The 16,754-nt window shown below is 43.9% G+C and overlaps 1 protein-coding gene across 1 annotated transcript in view; it reads right to left on the bottom strand.

Annotated features, from left to right (window-relative positions):
- gli3 (GLI family zinc finger 3) overlaps positions 1-16,754 on the bottom strand; it is a 94,568-nt gene that overhangs the window by 60,326 nt on the left and 17,488 nt on the right. The window contains exon 2 of the mRNA XM_026179958.2: positions 16,507-16,680. Coding sequence (XP_026035743.2) covers positions 16,507-16,639 — 133 coding nt within the window. The 5' untranslated portion in view covers positions 16,640-16,680. The remainder of the gene's footprint in view (positions 1-16,506; positions 16,681-16,754) is intronic.

Raw genomic sequence — 16,754 nt, 5'->3', positions numbered from 1 at the left:
GAGGAAAAGCATGCCTCTCAAAAAAACAGAAAAAAGAACTATCCCGCTCTCTCTATGGTGATTGAATTTCTTAACATCTTTTCAAAAAGCGCTTAAATGCCTGGAGGCGAGAGGAAGAAACAAGCTAATGGTGGATGGGGAGCACTGAACAAATTTCAGAGCCCTTTCCTGCTCGCGTTTGAGGTTGAAAGCGAGCTCCTGCCTTTCAAGTTTCAAAGTCCTCCTTCCTCCCGCAGTGTCACTGAAGGATTTGAAAAGAAGGTAATTGTGCTCACTGCCGTCCTGATCAGAGCACACGCCCCAGCTCTAGTATTTCAGGAGCTTTCTCTGCCACTATAATGGTACCTGGTGCTCCATTCCTGCATTCTTCCTCCCTTACTACTCTTTCTCCTCCTTCTCTCTCTCTCTCTCTGACCCTCTACAAATGCACTCTGTATTGCTCTCACTCACTTGGTTTCTATCCTTCTTTCACCCCCAGCAAGCCGCTCATTAAATCCTAAAACCCAGGTTTCTCCCTTTTTTCCTCTTGTCTGGGGTGTCTATTGTAGGATTCTGGTTCAAATACCTTTCAAGAAAACCCTATGCATGGCCTTTAATATGGCAGTATAAAAGACAGCGTGGATGCAATGACAAAATGAAATTTTGAAAGAGATAATGAGATATGGAGTGGGGCCAGTACCTCTTAGAACTGGGCCCTGGGACAAGAGGGGGGCTAAAGTTAAGGATGCCCAGCCAATTCAAAGAAACAGCAAGTGAAACAAAACGCTCAGCTTGTTGTTTTTGAAGGCATTTTCTAGAGGCGCAGGTTAAGAACGAGGACTGTTGTTCCTCCACATGCCAATCGGTCCCTCACTCCCAACCGTCTGATTCGCCTTCTGGCCTGAACTCAGTCAGAGTCTCCAAAGTTGGGACATGCATGTTGTACAAAGGGCCATTGCGCACCATAGTTTCCCCCATCCCCAGTTACCACTTTTTCTAAAAGCTCAAAATATCAGAAGGGGTGTTCTTGTACCTCTGAGCCAAAGCCAGACATGCGCTGTATTCCACCTTCGAACTTCTCAAAGCGCTGTTTGTCAGTGGCACAAACACGTTTTGGCTGGGGAGCACATGGAGAGCGAACAAGGAGAAGAGGAGTGGAGGATATGCGGTGAAATCACAAAACACTTCTTCAAAGCTCCTCTCCTCCTGTGCAATAATCTCTTGCTCCCTTTTTCTTTCTCTTGCAAATCAACTCCCGGGAAAGACTCAAGACTCCCCAATTAACAATGAGAGGGGGAAGAAAAATTCCAGCAGCTGGCTAGAGTTTAATAAGACTACCTCTCCAAGCAGCTTAGGCTTATGTACCTGATTCACCGGCCCTGGCATTGGAGCTAAAGACAGAGGGAATCATTCACGATTAGTGCAGGCTGAAATACGAGGGAGAGAGCGAGAGACCGTTCAAGCTCTACCAAACCCAACAGCAAGCGCGTAGGGGATTACTGCAATTGTGTGAGGTATTTTTCTGATCAACTTCTTGGCTGATAGGCTCAATGCCACAAGGAGCTCGGGGCCTTCCACAGAACAAGGTTCAGTTATGCATTATGTGAAGGTTAGCGAGCCTTGATGTATCTGACTAAAAAGGTTGACTTTTGAACAACTTCCTTAACAAAGACATCTAAATGTCAGAAGGCAGAATGAGGTCATTACTCTGATATCTGTGGGCAGGATAGTTAGCAATCCCCCAGTCTAAACGTCTGGGGAACTTCAGCAAATATAAAAGTTAGCTCCCTCTCACTCTGCACTCGTGTTTGATTCTGTCTCTGCAGAGTGAACCCGCTGTGGTACATTATTTAACTATCAGTGCCTGATTGATGCTTGGACGAATTGCAGAGAGAGGTCAGGATGTTCCCTCTCCTGGTTAGCAGTCTATTGTCGGCGGCTGATTTCCCACACAGCGTCCGCAAATGCCCTCTTCAATATTCATCTAGGCAAATTTGACGACTCCCACATCTCAATTTGGCTCTCGGCAGCCTACGCCCCAGCCCCCTGCTCCACCACTCGCGGTCCCAGCTTGCTCTCTCTGCCGCCGGGGGTCTTCTGGGACGCACCCAGAGCCTCAGCATCTCACAGTCCCAGCCTCCAGGCCCCGGGGCTGGGGAGGGGCAAATCAAAGCCTGCTTGGCTCCTTTCTCTTTCCTTGCGCTCACCTCAAATCAGCCTCACAGCAGGGTTGTGTCGTGCCAAGCCTCCGCCTGCCCTAAGCTACCCCTTATTCACCCATTAGGGGCACAGGCCCACCGTAGAGCTGCCCGAAACCCCACTACCATTTCATCAGGGCCACATTGTGAGGGAGCAATGAGCATCGCAGTGAGAGAGCTGAAAGCCCTGACTGTAAAAAGCACACTGATGCCTTTTTGACCACAGATAGTTACAGCTTTTAAGGTTTTTCACTCAAAGGGCACCTTGGCCTGTATTCTTTGAGGAATCAAACACCAAGAGATGCATTTGATCAAGGCTTCAAAGCAAAAAGATGCCATTTAGTGCTCTGATTGGCTCATAGACTGTATTAGCATTGCTTCAGACTGTCACAAGCCAGCTATCATCAGCCATAACCTGTTAGACCTTTGTAATGTCCTCCGCAACAATATAAAATGATTATGTGCTAGGGCAGATGAGGGCATAGTCATGTCCGCATGGGATAGTTTGTCTTCGAGGGTGGATCTGGGCACACTGCCCACCAGACCAGAGTGGGCCAGCTTTCCACTGGGCCATAGCACTGGAATCCCGCTTCTGACACCACAGTGATCCGGACCAAGTCTGTGGCACTCAGATTAGGGACGGCTCGCCAAGAGAAATGAATATCCAGCCAAAGAAATGCAGAGCCAACAGTTGGGATAAAATTATAAAAAAAAATAATACAGTAATTTCAAGCACATCAAACATGATCCAAAATTCCACTGTGGCTATATCTCACCTTTTAGTATAGAATAAGAATTTATAAAGCTCTAAGCATGAATAATCAGCTTTTATTAGCGCAAACCTTGTGCATTTATAATTCAAATCCTTTCATGTAAACAAAATGAGTTTTTACGTAGAGAAACACATCCACACATTGGGGTAAAGGTTTGTAAGAGCCTTTTAGTGCATTGCATTGAGACATTGAGAACCCCATTAAGATAGTTTGCCCACACTTACTGGGAGTTGGATAATTAGACACTTCAAAGGCACCTGCCCGCCCTCCCAGGGGAGACAGAAATCGCCGCCCCACGACCCGTTTAAAAGCATGTTAACTCGTATCTGAGGCTAGCAGGCTAATTTAACTTTTGACATTTGATATCTGAGGAATGAGAGAGATCAGCCATTTAGCTGGAACAGGATTACCCCCCCGTACACACCCCTCCTCCTCTCCCACCCGTTCCAACCAAACCCCCCCCGCTCCACCAGTCAGGCCGGATTCATTAATTTTCTTGCTGCTAAGCACTTTATCAATGACTAGTGAACATCTAAGTCCAGAGTGGACTCTCTCCCTCCCTCACTCACTCCTCCATGGTGATTAAGCCCGTGGATGTTCAGATCTGTCTGTCTAATTCACTGCCTGTGCTGTTGCTGCTGATCTCTTCTCACACCTGCAAAGCAGCTAAGTAAACAGAGGTGAAACTTTTTTGAGAGTCAAGCTTGAACATCATTCATACCGCATCCAATTTAAACAGCATCTGACGAGGTCAAAATGCCAGAAACACTTGTACAAATAGTACAGCTCTATTGCTACTCAAACACATGTCAGCTCGTGGTTTTTATCATGGTTATGACCGTTTCCTCTTTTACTATGCACCTTATAAATAGGTGAAGTCGTTCCAGAAGCCTCTACTTTGGAAACTGTATTTAAAAAGCACTTCCCAAATGATTTAAAAATGCTGTAACAGTAGGAAGAAGGCTGATCGCCTTCATCCTATTTCAGTGACTGAGTAGACCATTTTCCACCGCACAAATTATCGTGCAGTTTTAGGGTGGGTCGCAGCTTTGTGCACGTTCCCTACTGCAGGATGCACAGTACTTCTTTCAGAAAAAAGAAAAAACTGCTGGGGCTCTATGGGGATTCATTTAGGTTGAAAGCAACCAGTTTTTTATTTATAAATTTAAAGAAAATAGCAGTAGCAAGAAAAAAAGAGATGGCAAAGAAAGGTTTGTTGGCTTCTCATGAATTGAATGCGGGGAGATGTCAAGAGAAATCAAGAAGAATAGGTATACCTTACTTCAAAAAAGGACTATAAACATCCTTAGGATCACAACCTCAAGCTCTCCAGATTAGGAAACTACCACATGTTACAGTTACAGCAATACAGCGACAAATGCTGCGTTACATTTGCCTCAGGAGTCGGATGCTGAAGCTGGGAATGACTTAATTGCGGAATTGAGCTCCTCGGAAAGGTAGAACATTCATCCACCACAAGAAATACAGAACAAAGCTTTTTTTTTCTTACACTTAGCACCCCTGCAGCACACTCATGAATAGACCCTCATTAATGCTCTTCTTTAAAAGTTTAAGGACTAAACATACCAGCGCATTACGCGAGCACAAAACTGGATTTTAGCATTTTTTTAAAAGTACTGTCAATATTTACGTAGCAAGCACATTGTATTTTGAGAATTTTGTAACTGACCTGTTGCGTATGTATTTTGCAGAGTTTTTCTTGTCAGCATGCAAAGAAAATATTTAAATCAATCATTTATTAACGTGAGCAACAAACAGTTTAGTGCTAAGTTTGTCAATATTTAATGCAAGAAAGAAGCGTGTCTTATTTTTTGCGCTTGATATTTTAATTAACTAATAACCTTGTTTCCAAAACGATGTAACTTTTGTAAATGACCCGTAAAACTAACCACACCTATAAGCACTATTTGGGGATTGCTTAACCACGCTCAGCCTTGCTTAATAAACCCTTACAGTTTTAGTGTTTACTGTTCTACAGCCGCCATCTTGGCTTACTTAGTCATGTTGGTGGGGTTGTTCCAACTTTCTGTCTTGAAAATTCTGACTTCCGACTTCAACTGGAATGCAGTGAAAGCTGCTAGTGTCGATGCTTAGCATACAGCAGGGGATAGCATCACAGCAAGCAGTCTGGAGATACACCCTGAAGGGCAAATGACTGACTAAATACTGTTTTATCAAGAGTTTGCTTCACATAGCATACAGCACAAGCAAGCTAGTCACCGCATCGGTACATTTCTAAAGGTGGTTTACTGGCCTGTATTTAAACACACAGCAAACATTCTTTCCTCCAAAGTACGCTTTGTTGTGTTCAGGCTAAGCTTGTTGAGAAGCATAAGGTTTGGACGTAATTCAAGTTTCTTATCTTAGTTTGTACAAACTGTTAGCTGACTTTTGTTTAGCTTGCTAATGTTGCATGCTACATAACAAGCAATCAACCATTGCAATGCAATTTAGCAGGCCAGTGGAGTAGATTCAGTTTTGGACTCATGCAGGTTTCTCACGGAGTAGCTCGTGATTTAGTTTATCTCACCAAACACCTCATGCGAATACCCTTTTTCTGCCTCCTCCTGCTTTCTGTCATCACTTTCCCCAATCACAATTCAGCTGTCGCAGTTAAATCATTTTCTGTTTAAGCTGCAAGATGAATGAACTGCTGATTTCAAACTTGTCATACCTGTGAAACTGAACAGTCAACCAACGTAAGTGAAACAAACCTACAGGGATACATTTACTTGTGTTTATTTAAAGTACCTCTCCAAATATATTTAAATTTAGCTAGCAATCATTGACATATCACAGTTTGGGAGTTTTGAGGGGAGTTAATTTGCAACCATAAATCTGCATTAGTCCCAGTCTCATGCTTTCTGCTGAATGTCTACATTACAGGTTGAATCGGGGGCTACATGTGAGTGTGACGGATCTGGGTTAAACGAACAGCATGCCTGCAGCTTTGATGCTGCAGCTGGTAATGCTTACAGTTTCTAACCCATCACATTTAAACGCAAAGGTCTTTTTTTTTCAGAGACCATGACAATCAGAATTCCAAACTACAAGCCAAATGCCATAAAAATAAAACAACTCAACAGACTCACTTCACTGTGCTCCCACAATGAGGGGCTGTTCTTTGGCACGCACGTTAATCCACCCTGGCTTCAAAAAAGTGAATCAACACTTTACTTTTGCAACTCTAATTATCTAAAATAACATTGGCCCATTTTCCAGTTTAATCGTCAAGACTGAGCAGCTAACAGTTCACTTCATAAAGATTTTCCAACATGCTGTCATTTTATGACGCTTAATAGTCAGGCCACATTTCCTACAGAAGACCTGACCCTCACCTGCCCCCAATGTGTGATATCAGCGGGAGTGCCGGCTTAATAACAGAGGGTAGTTTAGCCCTCTCCTTCTCAAAATAAAGGTGAGATGTGGACAACTTCATTATAGTGTCTGCTGCAGGCAGGGAAAGCCCTGCAGATTAGAGGATCTGCCATGTTGGCCAAACAGACTTAACCACTGTCTGTTGGGAAGGGGCTGAAGGTTGGAGGTGAGCGAGGAAATGAAAAAGCACAAGATTTCTATGTGATTAGATAAATGCCTCTGTAATGCGAGAGAAAGCACAATACACAGTGAAACTTGCAGGTGTGGACAATTTATGGGACTAGCTGCTGGAGAAATGGTCTCATATGTCACAGGTTAGATCAGACAGGATGCGTAAAGTATGACTGAGGGGCTATATGCTCGTTTAACGTAAAGTGTAGTATGGAGTATAGGGAATGTTTATCTGAGAGGATCCTGGAAGTTAAAGATTGTTTGTACATGTCACTCTTGAGTGACATGTACAAACACAAAAACCATAATTTTAAAGTCCACGACTTTAAAATTTAAATCCACTTCAGACGAGTACAGTCAAAGCAATGTTGTGGGTGAATTGAGACATTGTGGAAAAATTGTATTGTTACTTGTTCTAGAGAAATATGCAATATGAATAAATCTGCTCCAAAGGACCATCTGCCAAGTTTAGCTGCAGTAATATTTAGAGCACCAAAACTTTAATATTTATATGTGAAGGACTCACTTCTCATGGAGCAAGTCAGGTTTGTTTTTTGAGGACGATGAAGGGGATGCAAATACAAATACTTAAAATGTGAAAAGTGGAGCAAGCATCTTTGGCCACATTGTTACAAAAATAAACTTTTTAATGGATACTTAGCTTTTCTTAAAATGAAACTATGATGTCAGACTGATAACTGACCCAGATTTAGCATCACCTATCAAATGCATATATATTTGTTTAAAAAATATCCTAAAATCTATAAATCGAAGCCTTTACCATTCCCTGTACCGTTCCACATTCTTCTATTTGACCAGATGTATTGCAGTCTGTCCTTGTGTTTGTTTTCTCGACCTTTTCACTCCTCGTTTTTTCCTCATCAAATCTCCTCCGTCTACACTGCGTCCATTTACCTCACTTCCCATTTCCCCGACTATTCCCCCCTGCATCTCCCCTTCCTGTGGATGTCCCTGCTCAGTAATAAGCTCCTCTCATGTATGACCTCTCCTGTCATTCCCACCACTGGAATCCTCCTTCTCTAATCTCTGCATTACTTTTACATTAATCCCACACTCGGCCGTTGGAGCTCATGTGACACATTGCCATCATAAACCGCTGCTCGAACTGGAATGAATTGGTGTGATGAGGTAAAGCTGACTTAAAATGCTTAAGGCTACCACAGGATTCACCTGTAGCCTGTTGCTTTTCTTTTTCTTCTCCATCCTTAAGTCCCCCAATTTTCCCTCTCAACGCCCCAACTCCTTCAGTGCATTTTCACTCACTCCTGGCCTTCAGCTCACACTCCAAGCCTACTTCCTGTTCCCATGTCTTCCCCAAATCTTCTCAGTCTTCCTCCATCTCCTCTCATCCCTTTCCCCTTGCATTTTCTGCCTCTCTTCATCCACTACCTCCCAGCACCTCCATCCTTCTCCCTCTCCCCTTTGGGCCGCAGTGGGACTGTTGGACTCACGCAGCCACATGCTGAGCTCCTCCAGAGCCAAGCCAGAACAAAGAGCCCATTGAGCCGAGCAGAGACATAATGGGCCGCCTCTGACAGCACCGAAGATGAAGTCATGAGGTCGCCAAACAGTTAATAACGACGACCCCATCCTCCAGCTGCACCAAATGTGCGTGTACAGTTTTGGTGCCGCTGAGAAAAGTGAGAGAAAACGAGGGTGTCTGCAAGCACGCATGACTGAGTTTCCACAGTCTGCAACGCGTGTGTACATATCTTAGAGCATGTGGACGGACAAAAAGCTTTTAAGGGCGTAATGAGATACTCCATGACACCCAAAAATGTGCTCAATCACTGCGTAAATACCACAGAGGAGAGACAAAACCATCAGAGAATTGCACTTTTAGTTTTGGCCTCGCTCCAGCTGCAATGCAGAACACCCACCCCACCACCACCACCACAACCACCTCCCCCCCTTCTTCCTCATTGGAGTCTGTCTGGCGCAAAGTCTGACATGAGACACATCTCCCCGGGACCGGAGCTGTCGCTGCAAGGCCCACACTCTGAACATCAGTAGACTCACAGCTCCAGGTGAGATCATGCAGGGTAGCAAAGACCGGAAGATCCAAGTGTATTTGTGTCTGTGCAAAAGCACGCATGCTGGAGATCTGGTTCAAGCATTCATCTCCATGCCACTGAATGACCGTGGCCTATTAAAATGCCTTTACAGGACCACTTGCTTGTCAAGAGGCCTCCGGGCTGAGTTGTGCGCGGGATAGGGGAGGGAGGCAGAGCGGGCGGGAGGCGGGAATGGTGAAAGACAGCTATGCAATTGATTAACATTAGAAGGACTTGCTCAAGTTCAAATTGCACGACCTCCTCTGCTGTAAGCTACAGACGTTTGTTTCCCCGCAAGTAGAAAGCTTCTTTCAAACCCTGTCTGTGCTACACATCTGAGTTCAATTCTCCGCATGCCCTCACTCTGAAAATCAATTCCTCCTCCTCTCCTCTGCTCTTTTCCTCCAGGTCTGCGAACAGACCAGGGCGAAGGGATTACACTGTCCCTCCCCAGATCCGAGCAAGACAACAAATGGTTCTTATCAACTGACACCCCCTCTGCCGTCCAGAAAGAAAAGGCAGAAAAACTGGCCAAGCCGCTTCAGCACGGATGTGTTCTCTGGGTTCTGTCTGCCAATCGTGGCAACTCTTTTCACACTTAAAGCCTGAGCTATTTACGAGAGCCCTGGGAGAATACGTGCACAGCACCGGAGGGTGGGAAGAACTGAGGGGAGAGAGTTGCTGCTTCTCAACCTCTGCTTCTAATCAATCACCAGAAATCACTGCCATGGTTTATGGCCTTTGATCCTAGCTCCTCTTTCGCACTGGAAGGGAGAGAGTTGGGCAGAGAAAGGGGAGGGAAAGCACAGGGAAGGGTGAGAGTCAAGGCCCAGAGGGTGTAGAGGTCAGGGGAGAGAGATTAGGGAGTACAGAGCCTTTTGCGCTCTCAAATCTGAAAGCATGTCTTGATTTAATCCAGTGAGTTTAGAGCGCAGAGCAGCAAATGGCCTGGAAATATCTTTCATGCAAAAAGCTAATTATAAAAGGCAGTAAGTACCTCACAAAGGTAAAAAATATAAAATATATTTAAAAAAAACTGACTCTAGCTCTTTGTGCACATAACATATGATTTCACAACTCTATAATATATTAATAATTTTATATTTTTTGGCTTATTTATGTATTTATTTTGCAGAAAACAAAGAATCCACAGGTTATTCATAAGCCAACTAGCTGGTATTATTTCTGAAAATGTTTCACTGTGCATAATAAATACATCTTTGTAAATAAAATCAAACTATACAGACAATATCGAAGCCTATTTTTCTTTTATATAAAATCCAACCCTGGTGGCAAGGCCACTAGTTGCCCCTTCATCCAAAGAGAAGAGAGCAAACAAACCAAACAGAGAAAAACACGCCACAATAAATCCTCCCGGTCGGGTCGTGACACTCCTGCTTTGTTCCTCCTGGCAGGTGGGAGGCCACTGATGCCTCCCGACAAATGGGCAGAATGGTAGAATAATCAACTACTGTTTCCCCACTTTATTGGTTTATGGGTTTACGGGTTTACGAGGCCGCCGGCCTCGCTCTCTGAGGGGAGCAGCAGGAGCCAGCAGGACCTTAGATACAGCAGATTGAAGCTGGTCAATACGCACCAATCCTCTCTCATGAGACAAGCTGATCTGTCATTAAACGGCTGGTCATTGGTTTAGACTTGCATGACCTTTGACCCCTGGGCCTTTCTGGTAAAAATGACCTCGGGTTTGTTTTTGTTTTTTTAAGGAGCCGCTGTGACACGAACTCTCACAACATATTAAAAATCTAAGACTTGAGATGTATGCATGCCATGAATTCGAAATCATTTAACTACAATTTGTTTTAGTATCTAAAGATACACACACATAAAAAAATACCCCACAGAATTCAGCATCATTGCTGAAAGACAACATTAACGTTAAAAACAATACTGAGATTTTTAACAAAAGCTGAGATTGCCAAACTTACTCGAAGATAAGGAAAAGGGGTAACCTTATCTAATACGGTTTGCAGACTTCCTGGTTTAGACTATTGCTGTGCATTCACTCAGTTTCCTTTGCAAATCGGTAAAAACATGTGGCTTATTCAGAGATGCTTCTATTGATTATCATTTCCTGTTTTTGTTTTTTGCCCTGTCTCTTGTCTTTGTGGTGGATCTCAGCAGTTGCTATATTAAGTCCAGTGTTGTTGTAACAGCTGGCTAGCACAAAAAGAAGATCTACATTGTAATTAAGTTGATTTTTGTTCTATCTACAACAAGTAGCACTAAGTGGAAAAAAAAAAAAAAGATGCAATTCCACTACAGCTAAATTGTGGTGGCACCACTGCAGTGTTCAGAAGTCTTGAGGCGGCGGCTTATATGCATCCTCCAGCAGTGAGGGAGCAGCGAAGCCCCAGCAGGCAGATCTGGGCAGGCAGAAGTGTGCCAGACGAGAGAGGCCAGGCAACGCTGGAGTGGGTTGGGCTGCTGAGGTTCCCCTCCGCCCTGAGTAGCAGCGAGGCTAAGCTAATCCTGCGCCTCAGGCCCCTGTGAGGTGGCTCTGCCAAAGTCTGTCCTCCTGCTGCTGCAGGAAATTGCCTTCAGTGCAGAAGTCCATGAAATGGCTATGGCTCACCAGTGAAGGCAAAGCACATCCGCCTCGTGTGCACATGGTGATTTTACAATTCTACAGGTAGCTTCAATATTTATCTTTGAAAGCTCATAATGTACTATCATATGGTTACATTTTGTCACCTTCTATGTATACCTTCTAATTCTAACACAATGTGTTTTTATGCATTTCTATGTATTATGCATGTAGCATACAGCGGTCGTTTGACACTTAAAGCCACTTTTCCTGTGTGGGGCTGCATGTCAGGGTCTATAACGCCTCCTCCATTGTGCTGTTTGACCCACGGGCCAGGCAGCGCTCCCATGAGGTCCCTTATCCCTCCATCAGTTCTTTCTCATTAGCTCCCACAGGCAGAGCCCCCAGCAGGATAACATGAAGAGGCCCCTGCCTTCCTCTTTGGTCCCCATAAAAAAAACATATAGCACAAATTCAGATGACACAGATCACCTTTTAGGAAAAGAAAAAAAAACAACAGTTCAAGAAAACAGCACTTAAAATATTTAAGGAATCAATCCTCCCGTTAGATCTCCTCATTATGCTGAGTCATCTGATAACAGTTATAGTCAGGCTGTGTTTGAGTGTTCCTATTAAATTTATGCATTCATGAATAACTTTCCTTTATGGTAGGTATTGTTCTTTTTGTGTGTGTGTGTGAGTTTGTGTGTGTGTGTGTGTGGGGGGGGGGGGGGATAAGCAGCAGGGACAAAAAAGTGGAAAGCAGAGGTGACAGCATGAGGAGGGAGGAGGAGGGGGAGGAGATGGGGCAGGACACAGTGGAGAAACAGTTGATTATGAGTCCCATCAAGTGATCAATGATTTCATTAATAAGACGGATCATGCGGCTGTCATAGCTGTGACAAGGGCTGAGGGATGATCCGCTCCCAGTGCTCCATTTCAAGCCTCCCTCCCTCCCTGTCCTTCCAATATTGCCTCCCTCTGCCAACGACAAGGGAACGCCAAGGAAAGAAAAAAAAGGGGGGCTGGGTGTTTGTGGGGATGGAGGGAGGAGGGGGTTAGTCATGAGGGAGGGAGCAAATGGAGAGGGGGGAGAAGAGGGAGGAAGAAAAGTGAAAATCCATTTTGAAACCCATTTTCAATTAGGGGTCCACAAGCTGTTATCACAGGTGTCCCAGAATGGGGGCCCGTAAGTGAAAATGTCTCCTATCCGTTTCTGAAATGAAACCTTATCTGGGAGGCACAAAGATGGCGGGGACAGCGTATCTGTAAATTACTTTCCATCCCTGCTGTTAACGGGAACTTTATTTCTGTCAGATGACATTCCCCTCTATTTACTGTTGATCATTTAAATGGCTGCCTAAAAAGAAGGAGGCCCCTCACTCTTCCTCTATCACCCCCCCTCCTCACCCATCTCTCTGTATCATTCAACCTTGTCTGCCCATCTCAAGATTTTTTTCCTTTTTTTTCAGTGTAGTCAAGTGCTCCTTTTCTTCTTTAAACACTTTAGCCACGCTCTCCATTTGCTTGGGGATTTCTGCAGTAACCTACACGAAAGCCTAACATTTGTTGCCCTTTAAGGCTTAACTTGTTTGCCTTCTGAGACCCTCACTCTCTCACCCTTTTAAGCACGCCCATTAAAGCATCCCAACTCGCCCACTTAATAACATGCTTTGCAGAGGCTCTGCAGTCGAAGCGGCGTTCACTGACAATCTTCTAAACTGAGCCCGCTTTTTCAATTCCCATCCTATTATTTACACTCGCTCCCTCTCCTTCCCTGGATCGGCAGCACTCATATCATAAACGTCCAACCAACCAGAAACTTTTACTATTCTTTTTCTCCTTTGCAAATAACCAGTCCTTTAGCTCCCCCACCCTGTTATTTATTTTATTTTTTTTATTAGCAAATTATCCCATGACGACAGGATTTATCCAACCAAGGAGCATGGACATCTTTTTTTTAATCGTAGGACCTAACAAAAGAATCAAGGGACTTTGTGGTCCACCTGCCTGCTGAATGATGAGGATTGGCGGGGAGAGACACCCCCACCCCCCACCCCCCTTCATCCCCACCCCCCCCTCATCTCCAAACCCCTCCTAAAGAGCACCAATCACAGCATTGTTGTGGCACAGTCGGCTCTTTTGAGCTGTCACTGCTAAAAGGAGGGGACACAGAGATGAATGGTACACAGGATGAAGCCACCATTTAGCTAACCATGTGGGAACGCTCTACCAAGACTCAATAATTACTCCGGGGCCTGTTCATCCTGGACAAACCCAACTATGGAGAAGAGAGCAAAGGAGCAAGGAATGCTTAAGTTGGGAATTATCGCTGCAGTGCACACGAAGGGAGGATTTTGCAGCTTAAGGTTATCATCACTAATAAGCTCTGATCAGATCAATACCCGTTTCCGAGCTGATTCACGGTCACAGAAGACGTCTGTGCTTCCTGGTAGCAGAGATATCTTTGGAAACATGCGCACTAACCAGTCCACCTGCCCTCCCTAATTGTTTTCCACTTTTCACAACTTATCATAGCACGCTATTGCCAGGCACTCCGTGGGGGTTTCTGCTGTGCTGAGATCAGGGGCCGCTACTCTGCCTGACGGGGGGAAATATTTTGCCGGCCCTTCATAAGATGAACCAGTCACTGGGGTTCCACAGCTGCTCACAATTACCTTTTGTTTGGATGGATGCATTGGGGCAAGGGCTACGAGGGTTAAAGTTGAGGCGAGTGTAGGGTTACACCTGATAAGAGGTTATGAGTTCTGGGGCCGAATGGGGAATGTGCTGTAATTATAACCACACAAAGAATGTGTAAGCTATCTTATGATTCAAAGAGAGAGATTGAGATCTAAAAGGGACCTTTCTCTACAGATAAGTATCATCCCTCCCCTCGTCAAGTGAGTTATGGGACTACTGTATTTTAGGGAGTGCAAAGTCGTAGCACGCCCTGTGACGTGGCAAACGGGAGATTTTTAAGACAAAGCTTGCGCCGTTTAGAGCTGTAATTATCAGCACATTACTAAGAAAAATCCACAATCACGGTTCCAAATTACAGCCATGCTTTTTCCGTAGTAAACTTTTTCTTACTGTCCCTTTAATGAATGAAACAGAGCCAGCCATCTGGGAATGAGTAAGAGTGAGAGTGTTCCCAAGATGCTTCAGGATGCATTAGCTTACCTACTTCCTGTGATAACTTCCATATGGAGAGCAAGTCACAGCGACTTATTTACCCCTTCCTAGACTGTTTGTCTTCCGTTCACACTTGGAATGATCATGTTTGACATCAGCAGAATGAAGAGGAAGTCACAAAACACTCTATCAGGCCACCAGCTCTGCCTCCGAGAGTCAAATCTCCATACCCCCAAAAACCTTCCAAATCCTCTCACTGCTAATGAGCGCAGCTGCAGCTTAGGCCATGGTGATCTCAGCTCCGATTTTGTTATGACTTTCATTTGAACAAAAGAAAAAGTCTAATATTTCTACTCCAAGGCTCAGAACTGGGAATGAAAGGCTGAATGACGACAAGCTTAATTAAGCGCAAGCTCCGTGCAGCTTTTAATAGCAAGTGTTAAAGACATTGCTAAGTAAACATGTCAAAGTTGCTACCAGTGAGCATTGTATTTGACTCACTGTTAGCCATGAAAATAAAGAAAGAGTTATGTCAAAAAAACAGTGGGTGTCTAAATCTTTAGATGGTCGTTTAAGTCCTATAATACTCGTTGGACTGCCGGTTAGTTCAGTGGCCCTACAGCTCGAACATGTTGAGTGATGGTCGCTGATACATATAGACTGTAGATAGAAGATGGCTGTAGACACCATCACGTCACCCTTTGTGGACTTTATTGTGACCTTGCAGCAGTCATTGTTGTGATTTCATGGACCAATATGTGATCGTATGTCTTTGTTATTAGCTAGTACAAGCTAGCTTGTTAGCAAAGTGCATCCATTGCCTGAAAGGATGCATCACACAGAAACAGATACCTGCTAACTAATGCTAAGTTAGATACAAATAAAATACATGCATAAAAACTGGAACACTGACTACTTTGTTGGCCTGTTAGTACAAGTAGCTTCATTTATGACTAGCAGACAGGTAGCGGTTACATAGTGGCCTAGCGGGAAAGTGGTAAAGAAATCAAATATGGGAGTGAAAACAAAAGTCATCCAAAGGTTTTGCACCGTCAAAGGCAGCTGCGGGTGCCTTTGGTTTCAGACTATAATACTGGACCTTTTTTTCTACGAAGGTTTGAACTTTGAGAGTATTTAAACAAGAGAGAAAAGCGTGAAAATGTTCATGCCTGTCTGAGAAAAGTTTATAAAGTGTGTAGTGAGGGGTTTTACAGCCTTAAAACATCATTCCTGTAGCACTTCACTTCCTGCGGCGCATGTATTGTAATGTAAATTTTGCTGACAAGTCTGCAAAGTCATAAAAAACAGACATCTTCACAGACCCTCATGCTAACTATCTGATGATGAAATGTACATCATGCAGACCCAAGTGGATCCTATTGGATCCTAGTGAACTTGTGGATGCGGAAAGCATAATCCCAGTATAAGTATTCAAAATGTTAGGCCGTGACACAATTAGAACCAAACCCAACGCTTGCAGTACCTTTTGATACAAACATTCAGAGGTTCTTGTTTCTTTAAGTGTAGTGTATGTAATGAGGCTGCCTGTCAGCAGCAGTCCATTTTAAGTATATGCACTGCCACACTATGCCTATGACTTAAATGACTTCTTAATAAGGAAGTTTATATTTAAGTTCATCAATCATTTTGGGGTTGTTTGTTTTGTTTTTTTACCTTTACCGGGGCATCAAATTTATTATTGAGAACCAAATTTCTCTTTTCCCAAGTACATATCCATATTTCTGCTGTAAAACCCGGTCTTGTAAGTCTAAGACAACTGTAAACCAGTTACAGTTTGGAGCTGGTGGCTATTTTTGGAACTGCAGGCTTTGGCACTTAATTTTTCAGCCAGGAAGTGACATATTGTAACCAAACTCACAGAGGTCTGAAATTCATCTGACCAAAAAATGCTGAATAACAAAAGCTTTTGTGACTCTAGCAAAATAAAACATGAAAATGGATAGGAAATTTTCATTCAGTAGTATGTTCATGCACACATTAGGATAGCATTTGTTATCTGATCTGGTTAACCTGAATGCACTTTTTATTTTCAGTCGTCCCAGCTGAAAAAACAACACCTTAATATAAGTTGTGTGCATTGCATTCCTTCAATTGTGGACTTTTATTACTCAAAGAGTAATCTGACTAATGGGGCGGCTTGTGGCTATATTACGAAAGATCAAAAGGTTATTGGCATAAATTACTGCAGCTCAGTTAGAGGTGACTTGTACCGTTTGAGGTGGTGCTGGAGGCCACTGCTTTCTCACTGATGTCACTTCGTGCTAATGAGCCCTTGGTAGCCACGATGGTCTCCACCCTCTTCTTCTTCTCAGCTGCTGAACTGGCCTGGGACTGGGTTTCCATGACGATTGTTCATTCCTCAAGACCTCATGGAGACGGGATAACTAATGGAGAAAAAACAGAAGATAAACCCGGTGAATGCAAAGATTAAGTTTATATTTAGAAGATTAATAAGTTA

This window comes from Astatotilapia calliptera, chromosome 9 (genome assembly GCF_964374335.1).
Source record: "Astatotilapia calliptera chromosome 9, fAstCal68.1, whole genome shotgun sequence".
Classification (NCBI taxonomy): domain Eukaryota; kingdom Metazoa; phylum Chordata; class Actinopteri; order Cichliformes; family Cichlidae; genus Astatotilapia; species Astatotilapia calliptera.
This window is presented reverse-complemented; position numbering and strand designations above follow the sequence as displayed.